General features: G+C 36.3%; 1 protein-coding gene and 1 long non-coding RNA gene across 2 annotated transcripts in view; one reads left to right on the plus strand and one right to left on the minus strand.

Annotated features, from left to right (window-relative positions):
- LOC120525460 overlaps positions 1–8763 on the minus strand; it is a 42723-nt gene extending 33960 nt beyond the window's left edge. Inside the window, exon 1 of the long non-coding RNA XR_005632959.1 lies at positions 8714–8763. This is a non-coding gene — a long non-coding RNA (uncharacterized LOC120525460). The remainder of the gene's footprint in view (positions 1–8713) is intronic.
- Positions 8764–8831: 68 nt separating this feature from the next.
- Positions 8832–25267, plus strand: si:dkey-261l7.2. Its single transcript, XM_039747774.1, has 7 exons — positions 8832–9209; positions 9997–10128; positions 10531–10620; positions 12633–12724; positions 14559–14719; positions 17047–17157; positions 20032–25267. The coding sequence occupies exons 2-7, from the start codon at positions 10004–10006 to the stop codon at positions 20125–20127; spliced, it is 675 nt and encodes a 224-aa protein (XP_039603708.1). The 5' UTR covers positions 8832–9209; positions 9997–10003; the 3' UTR covers positions 20128–25267.
- Position 25268: the final 1 nt, after the last annotated feature.

Raw genomic sequence — 25268 nt, forward strand, 5'->3', positions numbered from 1 at the left:
AATAAGCATTAGCACAATACCTACATTTTAGCGAGGAGATTACAGCTTCGAGTTTCACACTTCTTTCTGATTTTTATATTTGATACTGGATGGTTATTGAGTAAAACTTCACAATGCTAACAATTTATATTTTGTAAAGAATTTGTTTTTGAACACACAGATTGTGATTCTGCCACACTAATAGCATAATATAGTAATACCTTTATTTAATATTATTTATGGTACTTACTGTAAATTTTACAGGTTTATCAATTCAAATATACACTGCAAAATAGTTACCTACTTGGGTGACCATCTATTTATCATTGTTCAACCTTTAAACTATTTTAGAGTTTTATTTAAAAAAATAAAACAAAAAGGTTCTGTTGCCAGTCTGGTCACTGTCTATGGGGAGTTTGTATATGTTCTCATGTTTACTCCCACATATGCATTAAGTTAAACGGACTAAGCTGGACTGGTATAATTTGAATAGTTGTTTTGTATGTTTATGGCCCCTGCAATAGACTGGTACTGTGCCCAGCATTACTTATATCATGTTGCCAGGATAGTTTGTGGCCTAACTACACCTATAAATAGAGGGATAACTTGTTTTCAAAATTTTTGTTTTAAAAAAGGTTCGATTTAGAGCATGGTACCTGAGTGGAGTTTGGCAGCCGTAACTATGATGAAAGTTGGCTAGACCATGAATAGATAAAAGTACTTAATTATGTTTCATTAAAAACATAAAAAGACAGTCCAACAAGAAAGTATAGTGTATTATCTGCCATAATGTTGAGCATGTTCTGTAAAAGAAAACCTAAATTAATGTGACCACAGTTGTTAACATACAGCTTAATGACTTACTGAATGTAGAGTGCCGAGGCTTCATTTTCACTACTAGTTTTCTCATCAACATTTCCATACAACAGTGAACACTGAGATCCATCATCAGAAATCTTGGCCCCAAAATTCCTTTTTATATTATGCTTAGTCTTGCAGATGAAACAGTTAATCATTGAAGCTGCATTTTATTAGTTGCTTTCACAATTTCAGTACATTGTACTAGAATATCATAAAATAACCTTAATACTGATACACATAGCTGAAGGAGCATTTCCCTTAAAAGAAAAAGACATTGATGAACTACCATAGCATTCTCAAACCTGCTTAACTAAATTTAAGGATGTGCAGAGCTGAAACCTACCCTGGAATCATTGGGCACAAGGCAGGAACCAGACCGACATTGCACAAACTAATTGTTCGGTCATTCATCCTGCATTTTCTTATGCAGAGACATAACGAGCTTGAGTCTGTTAATGAAGTGCAAGGCTGAAGCCACTGATAGATGGGATGTGAAATGTGTGTGGATATTCTTTGCGAATACAGCATATATTAACTTCAGCTGTAATAAGCTGTGTTTTTGTTAACGCTTGTCATGACCTGCTGTCTTTGACATATTAGAGACATTTTCAATTTTACTACTTCACATGGATACATACATTTTCAGGCATATATTTTACCTTTAACTTAAACTTAGCAGAAGTTATTTTTGATGTGTATGGTTTGCTTTACCATGTATTATTTTTCTCATACTGTACTATTTACTAATACTTTAAAAGTAGAAATGAGCAACAAAAAGAACTTAGAATGTTTGATTATATATTATAACTTGCATATCTCTAGCTGTGATTTACATGGTACATTCCAAAGTGCTTTAATTTTCATTGGAAAAGTATCAGCATCCTTTGAAGTGAGTGTTTTGGTGTCTTGTTAATCAGCAGTTACGGTTAATTTTTAAATAACAACCAAGAGGTCCTAAGTATAACACAAAAGCCTCAGATTTGCTCTTCCCAGTGTCTGATGTGTAAATAAACTACCGTAATTTAAAAATATGTGTATAATGTTGAAAGACAATTAACCCACTCCAGTGTACAGTAAAGACTATAATGTACATCTTTTGCTTTATTTATTAAGACAAACTTGGCTTTGGATGTTTGTCAGCCTACATTTTGCAGAAGCAATGCAATTAGCGGTCTAAATTAATTTAAGGACGGGAGCTGATCTTTGGATACCAGACCAATAACTCATAGGGCTGCAATAAGATCATGCGTGCGTCTTTTGCTATAGATCAATACAAAAATAATTTTTAATTCATTTTTACTATTTCATGTTTGATAAGCATATATACTTAATCTTTTGACTATAGAGAATTATTAAAGAGTTATTAATTAATTCTGACTGTTATACCATAACATTCTGTAAATTTGGAGAACCTCTTGTTTCCACTTGTTTAAATGTTTGTTGAATTGCTAATAGTGGCCAGTTTTTGACTGGCAAAAGCTAGGGGAATCATTTTATTCTGCAGACTAAAATTATTTAATGCATCAATTGAAATATTCATTGCACAGAGTTTTTTTATCAGTTTTGTGTATGGTGTTTTTATAATTGTAATATTTAGGTGGGTCTATTAACATATTTAATGTTTTGTTTTTTAAGTAGATACATTTGTCTTCTTTTAAAACCAGCTCTTTTGTTTATTTATTTGTTTAAACCTTTTCTTTGAACCACTGAAACTTTCCTTGATTTGCCAAAGACAGACATTCAGAGCAGTGACCTTCAAGTGCTTTAATGTGCCTGGACATCTGTCATCAGTATCATCAAAATTATCCATTTTACCTGATTCCATAGTGAATGTCTTCAGAAATGGCAAAACTGACCACATTGCACTGACTGATTGAATATTAGGAGTTTTGTAATGTACACTTAATTTGCAGTTTTATAAAGTATATTGTCAAACAGAGAAAACGTTTGTGAAGTTTACAGATTTCCAGAATTATTTAATTTTAGATTGTGTCATTGTGTTCACATTTATATTTTCAATAAATTGTTCTGTCATTGCAGCATAGTTTAAAGGTACAAGAATTGATGACTAAGGTAAGAGCTGTTTCAACATTACACAACAATAGCTCTAACATATTGATATAATATATGTGCTTAATCTCATATTAAACATAATAAATTTCAATTTATTGCTGTCAAAAATGGCCAAAATCACTTTTCTTATGCAATTGTTTTTCATTGAACATTGCATGTTCTTAGCTGCACTTTTCCTTGGCATGTGACTTACGCTAACAAAAGAGACTATATTCCCAGAAAACTCCTGTTTAATGATTGTGCCTTGTACTTTTTTCTATTTTTACCTCATATTTAGATGAGGTTATTAAAGAAATTGTTTATGAAGGGCCTTGTAAAGAAATCATTGCTACTGAAAGAAAGACGTGTTCTTTTGATGCATTTCTTTTTATGAGGAAAAATAAAATTGTTTTTATTTTTTTAATGTGGGTTAGCAGTGTGATCTTTGGCATATTTTGTAAAGTGCAGTAAATGTTTTAGTTCAGTAGTGATTTTGTACAACACAGCAATGTCAGAACATTCACGTATTAAGGCTGCGGTAACCTGTTTTAAATTGTCTCGCTGATGAGTAGCCAGATGTTCTGATTCTCATTGATGCAAGTTTACCAAAAACAGAATGAACACTGGAAACCATATATTAAATATACTGTAATCATAATTATTTGCAATGCATTGAAATAATGTGGCCAGTCTGCAAAAAGCAGTGTTAGGTAAAATTTGAAATATTTGTGAAAATGGTTGTTATCCTTTACTTTTTCATTTATTCATACGTTAAATGTTTTTGTAAAAATAATAATAATAAAAGGAAAACAAAGTGATCATTTTTGCTGTGTAACAGACTGAAATGGTATTTTTATACTATCCTGTATTTTCATCTGTAGTGTTTTATTTCATCCCCTCTGCAATGACCTTTTTTAATGTAAAAGACAGTGTATATACCATATTTTGAATGACAGAATTGTGTTTTAACAAATGTAAAATGTTTTGTGTGGGAATGGGAAGGTGACAGAAGAAAACTTTGTATTCATTTGTTATGTGAAGTACAAGAAGGACAGTTAAGATACATTCTGTATATAAAAATGTAAAAGAATTTGCTGTATGCAACCAATAGTTATACAATGAAAGGAGTTTTTATTTATAACTGTATTACTGAAAGCTGCAGTGGAAATCTTTCCTAAATAGTTATTTGGATGGTCGTATGACCTAATGTGGGGACTTTCTATGTTAGTTTGGATACTTTTATATCTAAATATATAAATGTATAAATATATATAAATAAATATATAAAGACAAAAGTTTAAATCTAGAATGTATGTGTAGGAGGTACTGCTATAAGATTGTAGTACATTCTGATATTTTTTAAATAAAATAAACTGTGTTTTCATAGCTTTGTCTTCAGGGCTGCATAAATCTTTAACTTCCCTAACAGGGCTGACTGTCTCATCATGTTCAGTTAATCTGTAGATGTGATAGAAAATGCAGTCTCGGCTCATACAATATACAGTATGTTCTTCTCTATTCTCCTCTTCATTTAACTACCTCACAGAACTAATCCCGAAACAGACCAATAGATTTCTGCAATACCTTTTTGTGTGTTCTTGCCTGACATAGAAGACTCAATAATAAATAGTCCATGGCACCTTAACATGATACAGGACTCAGAAAGCTATAAAATACTGTGTTTTACTAGTGGCAAAATAACTAGTCATTTTATGAATCTTGTAGCAAGCTGTCATTTTACCAATGTCTCGCATTGTCTGCCTGCACTAGTAATATGCTTCCAAAAGCATAAATATTTGAGTGATGGGCAAACGTCCAAGTGGTGTATAGGATTAACAAATAAACCTTGCAAAGATCAGCTGTACAAAAACTAGAAAGAGAACTCGAAACATTCTTTGTTAGGAGTGTAATAACAGTGGTTATAGGAAGAAGACTTTTTTTTCCCCCCCCAAAGTCTTTTTACAAGGTTCTAAATCAGCTATCATGATAGCAAAGTTTACCTCTTAGTCTAAATACAATTATTACAATCCGATGATAACACAAAACTCTTGATGTCAAGGCACTAAAAGTGCTCAGGAGCAGATAGTACTCCACATGCAACTTGCCTGACCTTAGTATGGAGAGACAGATGCTGAATGTGGAAATCAAGCTTAGAATCTAGGTAAGTTGTATCTTAAGTAAAAACACTGGCATAAATGGATGGTGGTTAAAAGTAATGTTACTTAAATGTTGTAGTGTATTTTTAAAAACTGGAAATAGGTACATAAGGGATAAGTTACTGAGCAATGTTTTGGACAATAATAAGTAGATTTATATAGATACATGTACACGCACAGATCAGCCACAACATTAAAACCATCTGCCTAATATTGTTTTTGGTCCCCCTCATGCTGCCAGAATAGCTCTGACCCATTAAAGCATGGACTCCACAAGACCTCTAAAAGTATCCTGTGGTATCTGGCACCAAGACGTTAGCAGAACATCCTTTAAGTCCTGTTAGTTGTAAGGTGAGCCTCCATGGATTGGCCTTTCCATTACATTCCACAGATGTTCGGTCGCATTAAAATCTGGGAAAGTTGGAGGCCAAGTCAACACCTTGAACTCTTTGTCATATTCCTCAAACCATTCTTTCGAACAATTTTTGCAGGGTGTATTGTCCTGCTGAAAGAGGCTCGTGCCATCGGGGGATACCGTTGTCATGAAGGGGTGTACGTGGTACGTGTCAAAATAACATCTACATGAATGCCGGGACCCAAGGTATCCCAGCAGAATACTGCCCAGAGCATCATACCTTCTTCTTGTAGTTCATCCTGCTACCATCTCTACCCCAGGTAAATGATGCACATGCACATGGCTGTCAACATGAGCAAAAAGATAATATGATTGCTCAGAGCAGGACACCTTTTTCCATTGTTTCATAGTCCAGTTCTGACCTTGTATGCCCTTTGTATTTTTTGATTGTAGACAGGGATCAGCATGGGCACTTGGATTACGCTTTAGCCACACAGCAAGCTGTGATGCACTGCGTTTTCTGACATCTTTCACTCATGGCCAGAATTACTTTTGTCAGCAATTTGTGCTATGGTAGCTCTTCTGTGGGGTTGGACTAGATGGGCTAGCATCTGGAGTCCACGACTGTCACCGATTCACCAGTTGTCCTTTCTTGGACCACTTTTGGTTGGGTGTCCCAGGTATGCATAGCATTAACACCCCCACAAGACCTGCCACTTTGGAGATGCCCTGACCCAGACACCTAGCTATCACAATTTGGCTCTTGTCAAAGTCACTCAGGTCCTTGAGCTTGCCCATTTTTCCAGCTTCATACACATCACTTTAAAGAACTGACTATTGACTTGCTGCCTAATATATCCCACCCCTTGACAAGAGCCATTGTAACAAGATCAATGTTAGAAGGTTTCTCTTTGATTTTATTTTCTCCCCTTGTATATCTACACTGTTGTACACCAGCTTTCAAACACGTAGCGTGGTAAGTCGTAAACAAGATGTTTAGTTCGGACTAAAACCTCACTTTTTTTCATTAAACCTTTACATGTTTACTTTTTAATTAATACTAGGGGGCTTCGCCCCCTGCTCACCAACCCCTGGGTGAGCACAACGCGCTAGGCACTTCAAGAATCTGCCGTTCGCATATGGGGTAGCGGATATACAATTTAAACAGACTATTATTTTCATGGGAATTGTTACATGTGCATAATAGAACTATTTTACATTACAGCAAGTAATTAACCATAGTAAAAAATAGTAAAACGTAATAAATTGAAAGAAAATTATGTTTCATGTTGCGTTAGAGGTATTCGTGACATTATACATTTTCGTTCTGTTTGGCTTTGAAATTAACACGCAAATACTTTTTTAACTTACACTATTACTATAAAACTTAAGTAAAAACTATTTTTTGAATTGACGTTTCATCAGTATCACATTGAATTTTGATTCCGTGTTTGGACTTGCAACGTATAACTGCCCGTGAGTGAATATCGTTTCTTTCTCTCTAATAAATAAACTGACTTTTTCTAATTTTTGTCCCTGTGATTTTTTTTAATTGTCATAGCAAAACCTATTCTAATGGGAAACTGTAAACGTTTTAATACAAATGGCATATCAAGATCTCCTTTGGTGTCTAATGTTATCCGCGGAAAATGTACCATATAACCTTTCTTGTCACCTGTTAAAAATTTTACATGTCAGAATTGTTCGACCAATTTTGAATACTAATTAAATAACTAATCTTCTCCTATTGCATAGCCAAGAAGTCGTCTTTTATTGGGAACTTAAAGTGAGGAAAACATAATTTATTAGAGCTTGAGTGCAGGAACTGTGTCTGACAGAAGTATTCACTTGAATAAGAGGTGAGAGGACTGTGGGCATGTTTGAAAATGGTTGAGAGGAAGGCGGGACTTGAAAAAATCTCTTGACAATAGTTTTGTCTCAAGATTTTCTTTTATAATAGAGAGATAAGTGGGGCGTCTGCAGTGGAGTAAGACAGATTTAGGAGAAGGAGGGCAAAACAATTGCAGGAGTAGTAAGAGTGGTAGGATGACAGGGTAGCATCTGTACAGCGCCTTTATGGTACCAAGTCCTCCATACCAGTGTTTCATGGGGGTGCAGGACTGAACCTGAGTGCACTACGCTACTTTCCTTATACAGTAAATCATTAGGGCATACTGTATGCATATGCATTGAAGGATGAACAAATAGTTGATGTCTGGCCAATTGTGGTGTGCCAGTATGGATAAAAGTCAAGGGCCAGTTTCTGATGCCACTTCATTCCTGATTACCTGTCACTAATGCCAATGAGGAGATTCATATTAAAGCAGGCTATGGCAAAAAAGACTAATTTCTGTTGTACTACTGCCCAACACTGATGCCCCCTGAAGGTGACATCCTTAAGCAACTGGATTTCACTGGAATCATAAAGGATTTTGCTGCAAAGTACACACAAATAAAAAACTTTTGCAAGCAAGAACATATATTTTTCTACTGTACCATATTGTGTTGTGCATTTATCTAAGGATTTGAGGATGTCAGACAGCAGTAGGCTGTTATGTGGACTGGTGGATGTGACCATGTTGCTCATATTGTGTTGTTTGCAACTATTTCTCACAGCTTTTTCTTTCAGTACTGTTGCTGATACCAGATTGTTTGTCCTAAAAATTAGTAATGTCCCATAATATATTGTTTTACTGTTATGCTAAATGAAATGTAGTGTGCATCATGCATGAGGGACCCGAAGGTAAGGTGCGGGGAGCTTATATTAACAGGAAGGTTACAGGTGCCTAAAGCAGGCCTCAGCCTAGAAGGCCCCGAGTTATTCAATGCGTTCCTGGTGGCATCACCAGAAGCAGTACACCAGCACCTGAAGAAGCTTAGCATCTCACCAGTGTCTCAGTATACACAGATGCTGACCCATTAGCTACTCTGTAGTTAGGCATCAAGGATTTGAACTTAATGTGAACTGGTACAGGGGGCCACTGAAGCGACTTGAAAAAATGAGTGACATGCACCCATAATGCCTGGTTGAATACAATGTGCTCATGACAATAAACTTGATTAAAAAAGATTCATTAAATCAGTAAGATGCTGTATTCATAACTGGTATTATAAATTAATCATATTGTATGAAAATTAATGCTTCTGAAATGTAAAATTGGAAATAATTTATCAAAGACAGTTGGATCAACACAGAAATAAACACACAATATGTGCAACGATAAAAGACGTTTTGGGTGTGAAAGGCCTGCAAAGTCTCGCAGTACTGCACCTTCAGAGGTGGCCAGTGTATTAATTCAAGGCAACTAACCGCATATGCCGACATTCTCCTGTTTTATCGATCGATCCGCGCTAACTTTGTTTTTTTTTCTTTCTGCTTCCCTCTGATGGAACGCCTGTTTTCTCGCGTGCAGCAGTCCCGCCTGATGCTGAACATCAGACAACGAGGTCCTCTAGCGGCCAATGTGCGCCTGCGTCAGTGGCTGACTGACGTGGCGACGAGCTAGAGGCGCTGTCGGCGTTCGTGGTCCACGGCCATTGGACGTTGTCGCTCCGCTGATTTGTTTGTTTTGGTCGACATGCCGCTCGTAGAACCTGAAAGTACAGTAGGTGGCATGTGCGGGAGTCACCAGGTTGCGCGTTACTTACCGAATAAGTACTGCTTTTGGAAAAAGAAGAAAGCAGATCGGCTGACCAGAGAGCGACCGAGTCTTCGCGGGGTGTGTAAGCAGACGAGTAGCCGGCAGCCGAGCTACTGGAGGCGATAGTAGGTTGGCGCTCTTTGCCGCCTCATCTAGTACCTAAAGGTTGGTGTCATGATACCGTCAACTTACTGTTACACTTCTTCGGTGCAAGTAAATGCATTCCTCGCCTTTTGTTATGTCGTTTTTATTGGGAGGTTTCATCGTACCGATTTCGTTGCACACCACAGTGGGGCTCACGTCCTCACTTTTTTGCTCCTTGCTATAGTAATCACGTTGCTTTGTTGACATGTTGATAACTGATGCCACTGTTAGCTTCCGGAAGATTGGTGTGGGTGATTCCTTCACTAGCTTATGTTTAATTTGTTAGCATCTATAAACGAGTTGGTGTTTTATGTCAGGTACCAATTTAATACTTAAAGATTTAGGTAGTAGCACCCCGTCTAGTGTTGCTTCCGCAGTCTTAGAACAGGCTAAACGGGTTCGAAAAATAAAGAGATTGGAGGAATAGACGGAGGACGCAAGTGGGCTCTTTAAGTTCACAACAGGTTTTGCGAAGTCCGAAATGAAGAACTTTGAAGAAGTGCAGTTTGAAATGTTTTATTAGCAATTCTGAACACTCAGAATATATTCAAGTGTGTTTCAGAGCCCCTTCCCGTAAAATGCCTTGTCTTGTCAATACGACATCCACCTTACTTTACTTTTGTTAATGGTATTATAAAATAAATAACTTATTTGCAAATTTCTTACATTTGTCGGCTTTTAACAATTCCTTTTGAGGCAGCTGTGCTTCTTGTGTACTGTGTGCAGGTAAGATGGCACCAAAGGGACAGTGCCTTTCAAGTGTCTGGAGCCTGGTATCTTGATGAACTCTGTTTATGTACATTTACAGAGGAGGGATGCCTCAGGTGACACCCGCAGTGGTCCTACAGCTGGCTCTTCTACTGTCTGCCCTTCCTGCCCAGTACCTCATCTCCCAGTGGACTGGAAAGGATGCAGCCTACCGCTATCATGCCACCCAAAGGTAAACCTTTAAGGCTGTGGGGCTTGATGGGATTGGTGAATGGTGATCTCTCCATTAGTTATGAGGTCAAGTTATTAGAGTCTCCTTCAAGACTGACATCTTGAGGCTATTGTAGTTGGTCATATTCATCTTTGCTAAATGTTTGTGTTAACATAAAAAAAAATATTTCCAAGATCATTTTATTACTTTTTTTATCTGCCTCTTTTTTGTTACATATTGAGCTTCTCAGCATGTTTTGTAGAAGGCACTTCATGATATGTTGAATGCATGCTCTAGGGATGATGCTAACAAAGCTATGTACTGTATATGAAAGTCAAGTATTTGTCAGCACAGAAACCACAATTAAAAAAAAAAAAAACAACTTACATTTTTATTCTAAAAGAGCACTTGTTATCTTTGCAGGCTAATCAGAAGCTGGAATAACTTCCAGAAGTCCTACTTAAATGTGGGTGCCGTGGTTGAAAGAGTGCAACGCTGGGTGTCTAATGTCATGTGAGTTTTCTTATGGATACACTTCACTGGTTTTTCAGTTTTTCATGTTCTCTACTGTTTTGTGATCTGATGAAACTAACCACTACCAGCACTGTGTGTAGGGCGGGCACAGCAGAAGCTTCACAGTCTCACATGCTGCATTTGAATCCTGGCTCAGTTCCTTGTCGGTGTGGAGCATGCATATTTTTCTTGTGTCTCTAGGAGTTCTCCTCCAGGTTTTTCTGATTTAGGTGTTTCCATTACAAATAAATGCATATGCATGTGGACTCCCAGCTTCATATTGTTCCCTGATAGCTGAGGGCAAGTGTGTTTGTACTGTGAAATGGTTCCTAATTTTTTTGTGACCTTTCAGGTGTCTTTTCAAAGTACTTTAAGGTTGTAAAATCACTACTCTCAAGGTAAATATATTCTGACCTGATCCAAACAGCTTATGGGCTCCTGATTGCTTTTTTTGGTATGTCAGCTTGAGTTAATCTTTGTTGTGATATATTTGGAGTTTCAATTCTCTTTGACTAAACAGGAAGTGACTCTGTGTTTATACTTCTGTAAATGTGGCTGCAAAATGTTTGTGTACAAACGAGAACAGAGACACAATAGTTATGTTATGTCATTAGAACCCTGTATTATATATTTTTGGAGATTTGTCAAGTCAACTTTGTCATGTGTACTCAGTACAATGAAATTCATACTTGCATGTCTCCTTCAAATAGTTGACAAAAATATAATACAAAAAATAATAATAGAAAGCATACTTGGCATGCATCATAAATACACAACTGCAGATACATGTTGTGTATTTTAATTTCCTCTTGGGGACAAATAAAACATTGCGCCAGACTGTGTGGGTGCTGTGAGCCTTGGCACACAATCTCTTGTGAGATTGTTCAGAAGGCCTCCTACTTTTCATAAGCTAATGAAATCACATAGTGTATGGCTGCCTGTGATTGACTAACAGCAGAAATGATTCTTCAAGTGTGAGATGGCATCCAAACTCCCCATTTCATAAAGTGAGAATCACATAGTGTATACCCATCTTGCATCATTGATCACTAATTCATATACGGCTCATCTCAATTAGCATGAGCTTATTTTAAAATGAATAATTTTATTTAGCTTTAAGGAACCTTATGAGCATAAAGCAATTAGCCCATGGTAACAGCTTTCTGGCTGTGCCCTGAATAGTGTTTGGCTGGTCATGTTGCTTGACTCAACATTTTTACCCAAAATCACAACATATTTTTATTTGTCTTTACAAAACTTGCATGCTACAACATGAAAGAATTTACATTCTTTGATCTGTAGAACATTTCTTTGTCCTTTGCCTCCAAAAGTGTGCTTTTGTCTCATACAGCCTCTTGCCAGCTGAGCACTTCTTCTTAGGTTGTTAAACGTAACAGGAAAACCAGCAATATTTCTACTTTTTATAAATGATTCATAATTTTAAAAATAAACTGTCTCTTAACTGATTACATGCACTGTTGAATGTTGTTTGTCCAATCCGTTTCTAAAAAAAAAAAAAAACCCAGGTGCAAATTACGTTGTGTTTGTTACTCCTAGTAAGAAAATCTTATCACTTGTATTGTATTTGTTGGCTGTTGAAACATTTTTGTCCAGTAAGTAACACATTAAGATTTGTGGTGGATGTAGTCTCAAATGTATTGAAAATGATACCTGTCTGTCTGCTATTTTCAGTTATGCAGTACATTTGTACACAAACTCCTAGAATACATAGCATTTTTGATTGCAGATTAGACATAAAAAAAAAAAAGCAAAGCCAAATTAGCTGAGCTTCTTTGACACAGAGCCTTGTTTCAAAGAAAACCAACAGATGCAGTTCCTTCTCCAGGATGGAACTTATAATATTGTGGTGTACTTTAGGTGTGATGACCGTAACATTACAGTCTTGTCATATTTCTTACTAAGGTAATGAATATATTTTGACAAGGTCATAAAATGGATGTTTCTGTGCATGGCTTGCAGTGTTAAATGGGTGTTGCTGTGATTATTCATAGGCCATCTATGACAAACTTAGACAATGAACAAGAAGGGGAGTCGCCAGCATTTGAAGTGCTACGTTTTCAGCGTGAGAATGGATACTTTGGAGGTAAAATATCTTTTTTAATTATGTGTGCTTTTCTCATTTAATTAATTTTAAATACGGTATGTAGAATATGTCTTGAGAGATTTGCTTTTTTTTTTTTCCCAATAAATGATTACATGTACCAACCCGGTTTGATATTTTTCAGTTTTTGATGTCAAATACTCTTAATTTATAGCTTCCTTCAGTGTGTTCTGATGCATGTTTCTAGGGCAAACATTTATCTTTTAATACTGTACTGTATATTGCATATTAAGCAGACATATGGTCTGAAACTGCAATAAATTATTTTCAGGCACTGAAACATTGGCAGTTCTTCAGCATGTGGTGTTTTTTTTTTTTTTTTTGGTAGAAAGTACAAATTTGAGCATTTGTTTAATTGCCTTCCACCATTTGAAATTCTTTTCAAAAGAATAAGAGGGATGGTTGTAGTAATCAATAATTTGATTTGACAAATGATTTTAAATATACCTCACAGTATATTGTGATTGATTGTTTTTTATTGTAGTTCCACAATTAATAATCTTGATTTACAGGTGGGTCATTCACATTATCAGTGTTATTTAAAGTGCTATTGACAATGTCTAGTTTAAACAGGCTTGTGTCTGATGTGGCTTTAACCTTCATTTAAGGACACTCTCGTCCATTTAAGTTTGTATATTTTTTCGGTGGTGTTTTTTTTTTTGTTGTGCTAATATTAATTATAGGCACACACTACTTCTTTTTCTTGTTTCAGCTGCTTCCATTATGGGTTGCCACAGCGGATCATCTTCTTCCATGTGTTCTGTTTCACCTCATTCATAAGCCTTCACTTAGGCCTTCCTCTTACCTGTCAGCTCAATCCTTAGCATCCTTCTCCCAATATACTCAGCATCTCTCCTCTGCACATGTCCAAACCAACGCAATCTCGCCTCTCTGACTTTGTCTTCCAACCGTCCAACTTGAGCTGACCCTCTAATGTACTCATTTCTAATCCTGTCCATCCTCATCACCCCCAATGCAAATCTTAACATCTTTAACTCTGCTACCTCCAGCTCTTTCTCCTGCTTTCTGGTCAGTGCCACTGTCTCCAACCCGTATAACATAGGTGGTCTCACTACCATCCTGTAGACCTTCCCTTTCACTCTTGCTTATACCCGTCTGTTACAAATTACTCCTGACACTCTTCTCCACCCATTCCACCCTGCCTGCGCACTCTTTTTCACCTCTCTTCCACAATCTCCATTACTCTGTACTGTAGAGTCCAAGTATTTAAACTCATCCATCTTCGCAAACTCTACTCTTTGCATCCTCACTATTCCACTGACCTCCCTCTCATTTACACACTTGTACGTATATTGATTTGGCAAAATTTTACACCGGATGCCCTTCCTGATGTAACCCTCCCTATTTATCCGGACTTGGGACCTGCACGAAGAAACACACTGGTTTGTGCATCCCCTGTGGCTGGGTATAATTACAGGCACCCACTGTTTAACTTTAATCGAAATATTGTATTTCATAGACTTAAGAGCAAAATAATAAAACTGGCCTATGGTAATCAATCACAAAAAAGAAGCATTTTAAAAAGTTACTGAATGAGTAAGGATGGGGAATATATATATTTTAGAATAATTTTTTTTATTGGTAATGTTTCATGCTCTTATTTGTGATTTTGACACATTGTTTACTATACAAAAGGCCATACACTTCTTTCAGACTTAATACAAGTACTGAATCCAATAAATGTTAAAGCAAGATGCACATTGTTAGGAAAACTTTTCGAGAAGGCATATAATACCTATATGATTTTTATTTAACCTAGTAAAATAACCAATTTGATTCTTTTGTTTGTCTGCAGACTCTAGAGAAATTCGCAGTCCAAGACCCAACTCTGTACTTTATCGGGTGGGTGAAGTGATTATGGAAAAGGATCATGGTATGATTGGAGTTATTGTTGGTTGGGATGAGAAGCTAAAAGCTCCTAGAGAGTGGATTGAACAAAGGTATTCACATACCAAGGTAAGATCACTTAAAAATATTTTGTTGTCCGCGATCTAGGATAAGATGTGTGGTGTATAAATGAAAATCCTTGCTACTGTGATATGCTTCCTTTTTGTTTGGTGTGTTGTAGCCATTGTTTTGTACTTCCATGAAGACCTCATATACGGTATTTTAGCTCTGACAAGCTGTAAACAGGTCAATGCCCTGTGGACCAACTTTTTTGAAATGTGACATTCTTATTCTTCAAGGTAATTTGTTAGACAATTCAATTTTCATTGCTATATCTTCAACAGATTACACCATATAAAGTTTTAGACTTTTAACATTGCATTGGCAAATTTGCAAACTGAACTTTCTTAAAATGGAGAATGTTGTGCGACTTCAACTACTAATTGGTTTAGTGTTTCAGTTTTACCTAGACAACAGTTGCTTGAACTTCTGTGTTTTGTGTATTTTACTCTTTTACTTTTCCGACAGCTGTTTGCATGCCTAAGGCAAGTGGGTCTGATGCTAGGAAGAGTATGTGGGCCCAAACTGCACATACATTAGCACCCTTCTCTTGCTGCTTTAGGCAAGTTAACTGTAGAAGTACAAAAAAAGTTACTTTTCTTGGAATAATTCAGTGGGGAAGCAATTCTTAGGCAGTTAGAAAATTGGAGCCACTCTGCATGCAACAAGGACCTCACTGGCTGCCTACAGCAATGACAGGGCAGGATTACAGTTTATCCTATGCCATTTACAGTATATACTGGTATAACATACAATGGACTGGCCATGAGTTATGGCTGATACAAACAGCTATTTTTGCTTTTGTGTGTCTTCAGAATGGAATTGAAATCTTTTTTTCACCTTTCGTACTCCCATTATACAATGAATCAGTTCCTTTCCAGTTTCTTACTTATTTAAATAATTTTAACTAATTACTGTTTTATCTAATATTAATAGGTAAATGGGGAACTTATTTTAGTTGCTTTTGTACTTTCATTGGTTAGTGGTGATTTTATGCTAATATTGGTTATTTTGTATTAATAGTTATTTTTCTTTGTTAATTATTGGGTACTACTCTATTACTTTTAAAAATGTTATGTTTAAAAAACCTGAACAGCAGTTAGTCACACATCCTCCACCACTAACACACATCAATTGATGCCGTTTATACAGTACTAGAATTGGAATCAGCTGTGTATAAAAGCTGTTGAGCCACAACAAGCCTATTTGTGCCTAGTTTTTAATTCCCTAGTAAATACTGTCAAAAAGCACATATTTAATGTAGTCTACTGGCACATGTAATTGCATTCTATTAACATTATTATTTTTGAATGTGACTCATTGTTCTAAAAATATTTAATAAACAAAAATGTGATAACTAACTCTTGGATGAAGTAAATAAAAAAGAAAAAAAATTGAAATACTCCAACCTTCATATAAGTTAACTTGTTCCCGAACATACCTGAATGTTATCCTATTAGTACATTTTCTAACTCGTTTTTTCTGGTTTGTTTTTTACTAAAATAAATATATACTGCACCGGGTAATACATGTTCTCTTCATGTTTGCATAAGGCTTTCCTTCCAAATCCTAGAAATGTGGAGATCACATCTATTTTCAAATTGGTCCTATATGCATTAGATTGGGTATGTGCTTGAGTGTTCCTTGCAGTGGACTGGTTTTCAATCCTGAGTTCGTTCCCACCTTGATCTGAAAAAACAGATTTGAAGTAGATGGATGGATGGATGGATTAACCAGAACAGATTAAAATAAGATTTGAAGGTGTTTGTGTGCTAATGTCTCTTAACTTTATCACATGAAGAGAGTATTACATCAGCCTTGCAGGTTTCAGATAGCCACACCAGCAAGAGGCTATTTGTGCAGGAGGGGACTAGTAGACTGCATTTGGGGAGTTGAATTGATGTGCATAGTCTGTTTAGGTTGCATTGTCAGTCACTATCTGAGCAGGCAAAGCATTTATTACAAATTTTCTTCATTACAATAATATGTACAATAGTGAGATTTTACTATATGTCTCTTGCCACAAAACCAGTTGTTGGTCATCATTCCCAGGACACTAAATTGGGTATAATGTAACATAAAGCAGTAAAATAGTATCTAAAAATAACCATGTGTGTTACTTTATTCTTTGACTGGCCAGCTCAAATCATTTCAGGCTGAAAGAGACAGGAGTCTATTCAAGGGTTCACTTTGGTATCAAGGTTTGAACCAAGGATTCTGAGATTTGGTGTGCCATCCATTATATTGCTTAGTAAAAATATTAAGAACAGTTTTTCATTATGTTCTTTCGAATTTGAATTCCAAGATGTCATAGTTGAAACCATTGTTGTGTGCAGGGTGAAGAGGATGTTCCACATTATAAAGTATTATTTGGGGAGCCAAGTGGAAAGGCTGTAATGGTGGACTACATTCGACAAACAGCTCTACAGGCTGTTACAGGTGTAAAGGTACTGTATAGAGCAATATGTTAATTAAGCAAAAATATTTTTAACAGTCATTTTTAATCTATCCAGTTTGGTGCAATACATGCTTAAAAACAATCTATTATGTAGGACCTATAATGGGTTTCATCTGTAAAAATCTTTAAACACATTTTTAATTATACAGGTTTTTGCATCCTGAGCTGTTTTACATTTTGTTTTCAGCTAGATTTCCTTTCTGGTTACTTTCTGGTTACTGTTGCCTGTTTTCAACAAGGCCTTATTCCACATTCTTTACATACAGTGGTTCTCATTTAAGAAATGAATGTACACAAGTGTAAATCAGAATCAGAACATACAGACTGTTAAGACAGATTTTTCAAATGACCAAATTAAGGCTGTCAAATTATACCAGAATTATAGTGTGAATACTAATAGTAAAAATAAGTTCACATTCAAATATATTTGAGCATAGGTTAAAAGTACTACTATATTATTGTTGTACTTAATGTGCCTTTGTGTGCTTCATTATTATTTTTTGCTTTTTCACTCCGGGTGTGTCACATGTAGCCCTATTGACTTGTATATTGATGGTCATTTACAAAAACAAGATTTTCTGTGCATGGAAAGTGACATAATTAAAAAGTGGAACTTCAACACGTCACGTTTTTGAAATACTTGTATGGAACCCATAAATATAAATGTAATAAATGCATGCATACTTTTGTCCATTGCGCTCTGACCTCTTCTCCAGCTTTGTGCTTTACTATGTACCCATCTCTTCCTTGGGTTCAAAAGACATGAAGTCTGTGTCCATCTATGTTTAATTTATATAAGTTAATACACGGTGAGTCTATTCATGCACCACAAAAGGGATTACTTAATGGACTAAATGTCACATTGTAATGAACTTTAAGGTTTCGTTCATTATATTTTTTATTTGCTAAGCACTTTAATTAACAGCAACTTAAAAATTCTGCTATTGAGTAAAGAAAGAAAAGACACACAGCAACTTTTGAAATCAAATCACAAGAAGCAAAAAAAAAAAACACCTTGTGTAAGAATAGATCATTTGTGCAGAGTTAAGGATTAAACTAAATGGTATTCACTTTCCTCTTTTAAACATTCAACAAAATATAACACTGGTAACCTTCATACTTATTTTTCATTTTGTGTTTGTTTTAGGAATTACAGTATGTGCTAAATCGGCATCCTCCAAAAAACATGTTGGTTAAGGTAGTTTTTCTGACACTGAAAATACTCATTAGAACGGAGATTTTAAAGCTGTTATAATGATTAAAGGAAAATAAGAAATATGGTTGTCCCATTATGTTTAATGAGAAAGGAAACCGGCTTTCGTTTGCTACGATGAATGCTTAAAGGTTTTAACCAGCAAATCTGGGATCTAAAGTACAAGAGTGAAATGGAACAGTAGCAAAACAACACTTGCAGGGTGCTGGAGGCATGTTGAAAATCTGATGTTTTACACCTGTTAACCAAAAAACAGAGCAATGCACTAGAAAAATCTGTCCATTTTATAAATGATATTACAAAATAACAAAATATAAAAATGCTGATCATTGAAGTGATGCGCAAAACACATGAGATACGTGAGATATAACTCAAACATTTAGTTAGGCGGAGTGGTGGCTCTGAGGCTAGGGATCTGCACTGGCAATCGGAAGGTTGCTGGTTCGATCCCTGTAAATGCTTAAAAAGGGACTCTGCTCTGTTGGGCCCTTGAGCAAGGCCCTTAACCTGCAATTGCTGAGTGCTTTGAGTAGTGAGAAAAGCGCTATATAAATGCAAAGAATTATTATTAATTATTATTAGATTTTCCCAATTGCTGGACCCACAATGTTTTTACAGAATTATTTTTTAATATTTCACATTATTTTTGCAGAAAACATTTGTTTACATTTTTGCATTATTAACTATTGAGTGTAATTTTTCTTTGTTTAAATAAACATTTACAGCTATCAATCTCAGTTTTATTATCTGTATTGGCATCATGTACAATTGGTAATACTTTACAGTGCACAACCTTAATCTCTGATTGCATCATTTATTGTTATTGCATCATTACCAGATTTATTGTTCATTGCAATTTTTCCCCATATTGTACAGCCTTCAATCTAGGGTTTGACCAAGAGCTAGACCTTCCTTTCCAGAATCCTGGCATAGGCCTTCCCAGGGAGACTGAGGAGTGCCTTTTCCTCTTAAAGGTGGAATATACCTTGCAGTCCCCTTCTTAAGGATGGGGAACCCCACCCTGGTTTGTAAAAGCAGAGGCAATGTCGCCGACCTCCACAGTGTTGAGCAGAAGTCAGTCAAGACAGAACAGCAACATCCAGAGCTCGGGGCAAACCCAGGACCCTGGCATGGAGGAATTTCCTCAGCTTCATTGATGGGAGTGTCTCCCTCTGAGTCACCTGATTCTGCTTCCTCAAAAAAAGGTTCATCAATAGGGCTTAGGAGGTTCCTGAAGTGAATTTTTCACTACCTGAGTGTAATCTCAAGGAGAAGTCAGAACAGAAGCACTCCATTCCTGCATCAAATATTATGGGCAAAGCACTACTTATCCCTCCTGGGTCAGAGTTTTATAAATGGTGCAATCTTGACTGGAGGGATTATCAAAGCCACGATTGAAAATACATATCAAGCCTGCTACATATTTTAGGCCCTGCTCTCCCAAATGGATGAATGAAAATAGTTCCACTAGCTCTCTAGGATAAGCACCATGCCAGAATTTGTCAGCATGTTGACACAGAGCCACGTGATCAGTTTGGTGTCCATTGCCCTGAAATGCACAGCATTTAGCATTCTTCAGAGTATCTTACTACTGTATATCCTCTGATGTGTGCTATAATATAATTATTTGGACTTTTTTTCCCATAACAGCCACAGATCCCCAATTTGGAGATCTACTTTAGACATTATGATGGAAGGAAGTTCATTATGCAGCCGTGGTTGAAGGCAATCTACCCTGATGACTGAAGAAAAAGAAGACGACAAAAAGAAGGCAAGGACTGGGCATGGCAGAATCGCTCTGCCCCCTCAGTTGTAAGGCACTTATATTCTTGAATGTGAATGGGCAAAATTCTTACTTCAAGATTGCCATTTATAAAATTTATTGTAAACTGTAAAAGCAGCTATTAAATGGCAGAATTTTGCAGTAATTTACTCTTTAGAAAGATAAAACCATTTAATCCTTTTAGATGCATTTCTGGTAATGGTAGATTTTACATTCTTGAACCATTATTACAGAAAACAAAGTAACAAATATTTTATTGTCAAAATGTTTGAATGAACATATTCATATTATGAAATAAGCATTTAAAAGAATGTTGATTACTGTATTGCACAATTTTTTAAATAGTGAACACAGCCTATAAGGTGTGATCCAGGGAAGCACTTAAGTTATGTTGTATACTGTAGCACCTTAGATGATGATAAAACATTTTTGGCAGCCCTGTTTAAATATTAAAATACAGACCAGTGGCACCTATGAATTATTTATACATATATTTTCTAGTTCCATCATTCCCTATAATGATCATTGTGCCAACAGGCAAGTTTAAGTACAGGGGTTTCTCTTTTCACAAACAAGATTATCTAGCACCTTCAAGATGATCCTTAGATTAGATGACAGATGCTTGTTTGTGTTTTTCGAGTACAGCCCTAGGTGGTTCTTCCAGTGGATCATGTTTACCATACCTCCAGCAAGGATTTCCTTGCATGATGCACAGGTGTCCTTGACAAACTCTTCTCTATCCAGAGGAGCATAGACTGTGTTAAAAGGTCTTCCCAGATTGCCAAGTATCACATGGATGGTAAATCCAGAAGATTGACCCAGTGTTAATGGAGGAGAGATCTTTTCTCCCATGTTTCACCCCTGGGTCAAGGAGAAGCACTGTTTTCCACTGTAATACCTGGGTTCAAGGAGACAATGCCATCTGAGGACAAGCCTGGGACAGACTGGTGCAATTGGGACACACAGCAAGGAGATTGCTGCAAGTGCTGCATGCTTTTTATTCGAAATCAGATCAACCAAAGTCAATCCATGATCAATACGTGAAATGTGGTGCAAAATGTATTTAAATAATCCCGGATAAAACCTGTGTCCTTGTAGAAGTTAAAAGTTCAATAAATAAGTTCCATGAATAAGTTAAAATTGAAGAATAAAACTTTCTCAAAATTCGGGTTCCCTTTTCATTCTGTTGTTAAGCCTAGATCAACTAATCCTCTGCCTCTCCTGCTTAAACTTGGGGTCTTATCAGCCCGGCTGAATTGCCAGCAAATGTGGTCCCCTTTTGGCTCTGGTCCAACCACCTCACTCGGTCACTGCTGATATGTTCGGAGGTGGGCCTCCATCGTCCTGCCACCTGTCTTTGGTCCTGCAGGACCCCTGGTGCACTTGTTTGCTTCTGCTCCTTCCAGTTGCTTAAAAGGAGTGACCCACTCATGGAGCGTCTCCCCCATTACACCTTTGTGAGGTTTAACAGCTGTTTTGCCCCATTTCCACTGCACTGGCTCAACCTTCCAATTTTTTACTTTCTTTTTCTTTCTCGAACCTCCTCTCTAACCTATTCATGCTCATTTTATACTATTGTGGGTGTAGGTATTTGCCTAATGACACAAAGAACATAAATGAGCAAATCGGCTGAAATAATTATACATTCATGTGCAAACAGTATCAGCCAGTAATCCCATCAAACATCCCGGGGCTGCACGCTGCATTGTTTTTATTTTAAGAATTCCACACTGCCACAGACCCTTCATGCGCTTCACCACATCCACTCAGTCTATTCAGTTTTTTGAATTTGGGCAGATATTTGTACGTTTGTCGATCTTGCATATAGTTTTTTTTTTTTTTTTTGGATATAATAAGCATTTATGATGGTGTGCCCTGTAATATTACATTGTACTGGTTGCTGCATGCTGTTAAATCCCTGTTTCTGTGAGGCAAGTGCACATTTTTGCTGTTAAACTTATTGACGTGATCACTGAACTCCATTAAGGTATGCATCTTGTCTTTACATTGTCATTTTTCAGGACAAGATATCAAAGCACAAACAAGGTCAGTATCAAGATTAGAAACTTGAGGGTGGCATCCACATTGTTTATGGGTCTAATTGCAAGTGTGACTTTATCTGCCTGATCTGTGGCATGCACTCCTCTGAGTTGCTGCTCTGCTTACTACATTATGTATGAGAGCCATTAGGATATCTCCCAGAAAAAGTTCTACTCTCTCTTGGTCACTTGTAGAAGAATTAACTCTGAGGTTCATTTGAGAATGAGGGCAAGGGATTGAGTTGGACAGTATGGAGGCAGTGGCACATTTTGGAGGTGATTTGGGAGCAGAGTGTTTAAATGAAGCCGTTAATTTACTTTCCACATCCGTATTTATTCAAGTGTGATGTCCAAGCATAATAATTAGGTTCCTTCAGAGGATGTTGAATTATTATGATTTTTGTTTCCATCCCATTTTCTGGCTGATGACTTTTCTACCACCGTATTGTTATTTGTAAAAAGGAAACTGAAAAAATAATGTAGTTTATCCGTATTTATTTTTATTAGTAGTAAGATGTGTTTTAATTACACCATTTAGTAATACCATTACACTTTTAATATATTTTGATCTCTGAGAGTTTATAATTGTAAACATTAATTAAGGATTGGTACACATGAAAATGTGTTGATTTGTATTTAGCTGGAACATTAATCATTTGATATGGAGAAAGAAAGCTTTTCTGCAACATACACCACAAGTGGATTGTACAATAAGGACAGGTTTACAGACTCACTGTAGTCTTGTGGGTCCCTTCAGTGTAGCAAGCTGAACATTTAAAAATATGTCTGATTTGATGTACTTGTAATGAAGGCTGTTTGTTTAGCAGACATGTTCAGTGTGTCAAAGTGCTTGATTCAACTTCAGTTGTACAGTATATTAGATCTGCTAATGTATTAGTTTACAGTACAGGAGGAAAATCTTTCTTATTGTTAATGTCCACAGACTTAAATAAAAATGTGTTTTGTTTTTCCAAAGCAATGCCATTTAAAATTTGTCAGTTTCTTAAAATTGTGTACGATTTAAAAAATGATTACACGGTATATAAAAAGATGCACCGTTTACCAACAATTTTTTCAAAATTCTGCCTGGGATGCATTGTCAGACTATAATTATAAAACTCACTGATTAAGTCTTCCAAGGCAGGTGTTGACAAAAGTTGATATTAAGGAGTATAAAGCCAAATGTTAAGAAATACAGACTACAATGTATTTTGCAGTTTTATCCACTAGATGGCAGCACCAGCGTGACGGGCACACTTGCACTATGGCATTAAACACCAGCACTCACTCTTGTCAAACATACTCGGCAGAAAATGTTTTGGTGCTGAGAAATAGTGTTAACACTGTAATGTGTATATTGCAAACAGTGTAACTTTGCATTGCATGGTTGATTTGAACATTATGTGCTTCAAAATAATCACATACATTGCTCATATAGTTGTTAGTTGCATGTTTACCATAATTTGAGTAATGAATACTTTTGACATCTCTCACAAGAAGAAGAAATCAAGGCCATAATCATGACAAAAGAAAATCCATGACAAAAGTGTTAAAGCAATAATTCACTACTATACTAATAATTGTCCTCGATGCCAATTGTGAAATTATTAAAGTGCCAACACTGAATGACCAATTCCTTTTTTTGTATTGTTTTTGACTCTTAACCTTTTCGTTATTGTTCTGTTGCATTTGTCAACTTGGAAGAACACTGACATCTGAAATTTGACAGAAAGATAAAGTGTTTCTTATTTTACATTGTCTACTAGCACGTTTTAGTTGGAGATTAAATGCAGCTTCACCACAGGCAGTAGGCAGCTACTAAGTGTTCATTTGTGACCCTATTACCTGTCCTTGCTATTGAGAAAACCTTTATGTAAAAGTTGCCATCCAGTAATGCTCCTCACAGCTTTTTAGTAAATAATGGAAATTCTTGCTTGGTCCCTGCTTATATGCACAAGTGGCAAATTCCAGAAAACTTACATTTTCCTGGACGCATCAGAAGAGGCTAATTTTAGTAGTATTTATTATAGTAGATGAGGATACTCTTGTCCTCTCTCAAGCCTCACTATCAAGAAAATGTGTTGTGTATCTGTTGAGCTGAGTGAGAATCGTGTATGTACTGTGCATCCAACAACTGCTTCCATAATACATACATTCTGCCATTTTGAGTTTCTGTCATGTAAGTGTATCAGATAGAAAATCCAAAGCACCATAAGCTCTCCACCTGCTGCTCTGCTTTAATTTCCGCCACCTGGTAGAAACTCAGCTTCAGGGACTTTTATTCCGAGAAAAGTTTATGGGATCTGTGGTGGATGCGGACAGTGCAATACAAATGAGCTCAGTCCCATCATCATTCACTACCACATATAGATTATGGCAATTGAAGAAAACTTATGAAAATATGAATTGCACCCCAATCCCCATCCACCACCACTGTGTGTTTATTAGCAACACATATATAACTAAGGAGAAAACCAGTCTTGACTTGTTTGCTGTTTGGTTTTGGATGAGCTGCATTCTTAAAGCCTTGGACTTGACAAATATGTAGACGTGCAGCAGTGTTTTTGATGAGACTGTTGTTTGACTTATAGAAGCTCTTTAACAGTGCACCTTGACACCAGTGACCATTCACTCTAAATCTTATGTCTTGCTTTTTCTGTGATTTCCTTAAAGCCAAAGGATAGGCACTTTAATATATAATGTACACTGGCAGTTATTGCTTTTTTTAAGATATGTTAATGATTTGCGCAGTTTTAGTATACACAGCCTTTGGTGAAAATTGTCCACAATGTTCAAATATTCAATTGACTTATAAATTCTAAAGTATTGTATTTAATTAAAATTTGAAATTTTCTCTGTTAAGTATGTGTCTGCCAGAACTATTTAAAGGTCTAGTACTTTAATGAGAATATGTCTTTTAAATAATACCCAAAGAACATGCATACCATAATGTTGCTTATATGAAATACTTAGTGTACACTGTTAATAAGCACATTTCTGTAATTAAATTCAAACACCAGCATTTTGTTAATGTCTCTTTAATAAAATAAAAGTGAAAAATATTT

Source organism: Polypterus senegalus, chromosome 3, assembly GCF_016835505.1.
Source record: "Polypterus senegalus isolate Bchr_013 chromosome 3, ASM1683550v1, whole genome shotgun sequence".
Lineage (NCBI taxonomy): Eukaryota > Metazoa > Chordata > Cladistia > Polypteriformes > Polypteridae > Polypterus > Polypterus senegalus.